Source organism: Hipposideros armiger, unplaced genomic scaffold (assembly GCF_001890085.2).
Source record: "Hipposideros armiger isolate ML-2016 unplaced genomic scaffold, ASM189008v1 scaffold_41, whole genome shotgun sequence".
NCBI classification, from domain to species: Eukaryota; Metazoa; Chordata; class Mammalia; order Chiroptera; family Hipposideridae; genus Hipposideros; species Hipposideros armiger.
Window position 1 is genome coordinate 5295184 of NW_017731391.1, and position 5400 is coordinate 5300583.

The following is a 5400-nucleotide window of genomic DNA, read 5'->3' on the forward strand; positions in this document are numbered from 1 at the left end:
AAAAATCACCTTTTAATTCTAAATCTTCTCATTTCCTTGATAAAGTTTAGAAAGATGACAGATAAATAGATAGATGGATAGATAGATAGATAGATAGATAGATAATTTAGAATAACAATGACCATTATGGAGAACTTTTGATATGACACATAATCAACAAATTAAAATATTTAAGAGGGGTTGTAGACAACCCCTAGGGGATAAAATACTAAATAGTTGATATTCAGCTCCTTCATTGGCATACTGAGATTGCTACATAAAATTCAAATTCCAATGTAGTTTCTGTAAAAGCCTTGATAGCTTTTTGAAAACTACTATCTTTGCATTTCTCTTTCTGTGTAAGTTTACCTGATTTTTTAAAATGAGCTATTCTGTTCTCAGAGTTTTCATTAGAAAAGACCACATTTTAAATTTGTAGAACAGAAGTCAGATCAGTGGGAGTTGAATTAAAGCCCTGAGCCAAATTAAGAGCTGTAATTAATGGTTTTCCTAAACTTCAGAGATTCAGGCAAAATATTTTCTGCAGAATTCAGGATTGTTATTAGATACTTATTGTTCCTCACTACAGATATGTACCAATTAATTCAATTAATTGTTAGCCTTATGGAAGAAAATGTTTCAAAGTAGCAGATTAGAAAAGATTTAAATAACCCTGTGATATGAAATTTCAAAAATAAAAATAGAAAATGCATTGCATAAGGCCACTTTAGAAGCTTTCCTTTTAATAAAAATTCAAGATTATAAACTAAATGAAGATGAAAGACTTTTGGAAACCTTCAAATAATTCTGGGGTAGGTACAAAAGCTGAGATAAGAAGGACTATATCCTCTCTTTCTGTAAATGGGCTCAGCCCTGAATTACAGGACTCAAACCAAGAAAAGAAATGTTAAAATATAAAATTGCTAACTCAGAAAATATCCTATATGTGACTAGACATTTTGGTAGACTTAAAAAGTAAATAAACTAGAAATCAATATAATTGTGAATCTTTAGGTTAAACAACTAAAAGGGTCTCGATTCTGTTTGCGAGCCAATAGACAAGAAAAACCTATAGATACTGCAAATGGAGGTGTCATTTAAGGAACTAGTGTCCCATGTTAGCTAAAGCTCAGTAGGACAACCACCTAAAATTTATCCAATAACTTAACTCCATGAGAGACATTTGGACACAAGAATGCCCTGTTCTTCCTCTGAACTTCCGAGGGAAGCAGTACCTCTTTCTTATTGATATAGGTGCGTTGATGTCTACCAATAATCTCACTATTAATAGAATATCAGATACCTTGGTTTAACAAAACCACTCAAATAGTGAAAATCTTTAACAATTTTATGTACCAATCTAGAACTGGTACTTTGAGATTATGACTAGAAGCGTACATTATTCTGTGTAACACAAAACCTAAAAGTTTAATAGATAGGATTTACTGCCAAATAAGATGTACTCAAGTTCTTACATATGATCAAATTATAGCTGCTCTAGTCATGAAAATACCTACACTCTGTATAATTTAAGAAATTATCCAAGGAATAGCTTTTGTCCTAGAATCCCTATGGACAAAAGACTCCACAGAAATGGAAGATGGATTGGAGCAAAACACATAAGCATACAGATTAATATAGGTACCTAGAATATCATAAATATTTCTTTTTTGTATCAGTATGAAAATGCTACACCATGATCTAGATATGTTAACTGCATAGCACATATCAACGAACTATTACTCATTGTGGTAGGCAGCTTCTAAGATGGTCCCCAATAACCCCACCTGCTCGGATTCATGTCCTTATATAATCCCCTCCCCTTGAGTAAGAACAAGGCCTATAACTTGTTTATTTTCTATAGAATATAGCTAAATTGATGGGCTATCACCCCCATTATTAGGTTATATAGATACATAATGATTTTCATCTTGGTAGCAGATTCTCTTGCTGGCTCTGATGAAGCAACCTGCCATGTTGCAAAAAACTGAGAGAAGTTTTCATCCAATAGTGAACAAAAAATTGAAGCCCTCAGCCCCAGAATCTTTGAGGATTACATCCTCCCAATAACCACATAAGTGAGTTTGGAAGTGTCCCTTTTTCCACAGTCAAGCCTTCAGTTTAGGCTGCAACCCTAGCTGTTACCTTGATGTAAGGCTTGTGAAAGATCATAAAGTAGAGGACCCAGCTAAACTATGCTAATATTCCTGACCCACAGAGACTGTGAAATAATAAATGTGTTGTTTTAAGCTAACTTTTAAAGTACCTTGTTACACAGTAAAAGAAAACCAATTCACATATTAAAGCCAACCTCTTAATTCAATAGCCAATGCTTAGCATCCTTGCTTAAGGACAATTGCTGGCATAAACAAAATTAGTAAAAATATCTTTAGGTTTTTGTACAAGGTCTTTAAGTCTAATGTTACCATATGTAATAAATCCCTATTATTAACAATAAAACATCGAACATTTTCTACTAGTTAATTAGCTAATTATGAATTGTTGCTACTTCTCCTTCCCACATTACTGTCTATTGATGTAATACTCAAAACACAACAGCTCTATAANTAAATTATTGGCTTCAATCCTACCACTGAAAAAAATTAGGGATGTCTTTACTTAAAATAAAAACTTTATGGATTTCAAAAAAATTTTTTTTCGATAGACTATGCATCCGATCCTTAAACCAATTATATGATTTTTGTAAAAGATGCCCATGGTGCCGCTTGGCAAGTAAAGATACCAAACCTAGACATTTAAGGCATGTAGGTTTTTTGACATATGTGAAGATAAGAAATTTTATGCCAGTGAAGACATAGGCAAAGAATGGCTAACTAAGTGAAATTACACTTATGAGTCACACACATTTATACAGCTTTGTATCCTCACCTACAAAGCGAGGGAGAATAACGCCCGTTCCCCTGATCTTGCTGACTGTTCAGGGAGATGAAATAGTTAATAAAACAATGCATATACTATAATAATTACTATTAAAATTCATCATTTAAAAGTATTATTTCAAAAAATAAAAATACTCTTAATGGGGAAAACTGCTTAATTTTTAGATAATTTAATTCCCTTCAGAATTTCCAACATCCATCTCCTTTTCAAAATTGTAAATGTTACATGAAATTTGTTTTCATGGGTCTCAAGGAAAAGAAGACTCATGCAAATTTTGACATATGCTTCTTTGCAATACAGTCAGGAAAAAGATAGGAACGTATTTATTACACAAACTACTCAGAAGAATTACCAGAACAGAAATAATCTGGACTTTGATGTGTATACTGGATATTGAGTTTGGGGTTCATCACCTTTATCTGGTTCTTAGTTCTTTTGGTGCTGTGTGGCTAGAAAACCATTCTGATCATGATCTCACAGTAGAGATAGCTCCATTCATGTACAGCATTACGGAACATCTTTATTATAATATATATTGAAGTTTAATAAATAAGAGGAACATGATATGACAGCTGCTTAAAGAACTTATTTCAGGACATCCTTAGTGCTCAGTTGCAGCCAAAGTTTGAAAAATCTCCCCAGGTGCTTAATTCCCTTCCTCTCACTCCATATTAGTAACGATGTGGCTCCAGAATGATAAAAATAAATCGGAAAAGATCTTCCACCGTGGTCTAAACTAGAACCAGAAATTAGAACTAGAGAGTTTGCATCCCTGACCTAGACCCGAGAGATGTGTTTATGCTCCAGAGAGAGAGGATCCATACAAAAAAACAAAAACAAAAACAAAAAACACAACTTATTATCAGAAAGCAAGCCGCAGACTCGAGGTCAGGACAAGGATAGGTCAGCTGGTTGTTACTTCCTGCTCCTTGCTCTTTCCAAGGAGTGAAAACAAGACCTTTAGGACTACATTTCTACTCAAACAGAATGTGAGATTTAAAAACAGAGAAAAGATTAGGAAAGGGAATGAAAAACATTGGGGAAATGGAAGAACATGACTGAGTCAAATAGAAAAAGAAAAAAAGCGAGCGAGCGAGCGAGAGAGAGAGAGAGAGAGAGAGAGAGAGAGAGAGAGAGAGAACACCCCGAGCCAGATAACTCACTTGGCATTCCCTGCCCCTGGCTTCTTTCTTCGGAAAATGTTGAGGAAAGTGTTGGAGCGGCAGGGCAGCTTGCCGTCGCCGACGTGCATGCGGACTACATCAGAGGTGGTGAAGGCACTGCGGACGTTCCTCTCGGGCTTGGCAATAATGATGTACATCTTGGGAGTGAACATGCACCCCAGGGCCACCGTCACACTGAGGCTCACTGCAAAGCAGGTAGTGATGATCTTGTAGTTGCTCCCAAAGTAAATGGGTACAAAAGCCAGCCAGATGATGCAGGTGGTGTACATGGTGAAGGCGATGTACTTGGCCTCGTTGAAGTTGGCGGGCACGTTGCGGGTCTTGAAGGCATAGTAGGTACAGCTCATGATGAGGAGTCCATTGTAGCCCACAGGGGCCACGACCCCCAGGTTGCTGGTATTACAGATAAGGTAGACTTCCTTAATACTGGGGTAGGACAGGATGGGCATGGGGGGTTCCATGATGATCAGGGTTACCACCAGTGTTAGCTGCACACTAATCAGAATGGAGGCAATGATCACCTGGGCCCAGGCGCTCATGAACCTGGGCTTCCTGGTGCAGATCTTCTTCTTGCTGCCAGCTAGGATGCGTGCAATGCGATTGGTTTTGGTCACTAAAGCGGAGTAGCACATGGCCGAGGACAGACCAACCAGAAGGCGCTGGAGGTAGCAGGATGTGGTGGTAGGTTTGGCGATGAGAGTGAAAGGGCACACGTAACCAAGGAAGATGCCAGCTAGGATGATGTAACAGAGCTCCCGGCTGGAGGACTTGACCACTGGTGTGTCCCGGTACAGCACAAAGATGAGAGTGACGAACAAGGTAACAAGGATGCCCATGCAGGAGAAGGCGATGGCTATGATGGATTCGATATTGCTCCACTCAAGATAGCGGACAGTAATGGGTTCACAGCCTGTGAGGAGAAAAAGAGTTTTTAAATGAATCCAAGATTTCTACTGATCAATAGTAGCAGTGCTTTCTAGCTACCGGAGGCACCGCGGTCGTCTCATCTTTCATGATTTATGTTAGCTTCATGCTTCCAAAATATGCCTCACTGTTACACAAATAAAAATACACCATTGTTTTCTTTGGATCATCACATGCCCAACCTCATCTCATCACAATCCTAATGTGACATATGCCAGCCTGTAATCTTTTTTTCCAACACCAGCCTTATAAATGGATCCCACTCTGTGGAACTTCGTTCTATATTTTCGGAAAGAGAAAGAAAAAAAAAATAGGAAACTAAACTATGTTTCCAGGGAAGGATAAATGGTGAACAATGTAATAGATAAGTTAATAAGAAATAAACTAGTGAAGTTTTATTTTTATGTAGCTA

General features: G+C 37.4%; 1 protein-coding gene across 1 annotated transcript in view; it reads right to left on the minus strand.

Moving 5' to 3' along the window:
- GRM1 (glutamate metabotropic receptor 1) overlaps positions 1–5400 on the minus strand; it is a 391756-nt gene that overhangs the window by 44231 nt on the left and 342125 nt on the right. Inside the window, exon 7 of the mRNA XM_019638971.1 lies at positions 4044–4974. Coding sequence (XP_019494516.1) covers positions 4044–4974 — 931 coding nt within the window. The remainder of the gene's footprint in view (positions 1–4043; positions 4975–5400) is intronic.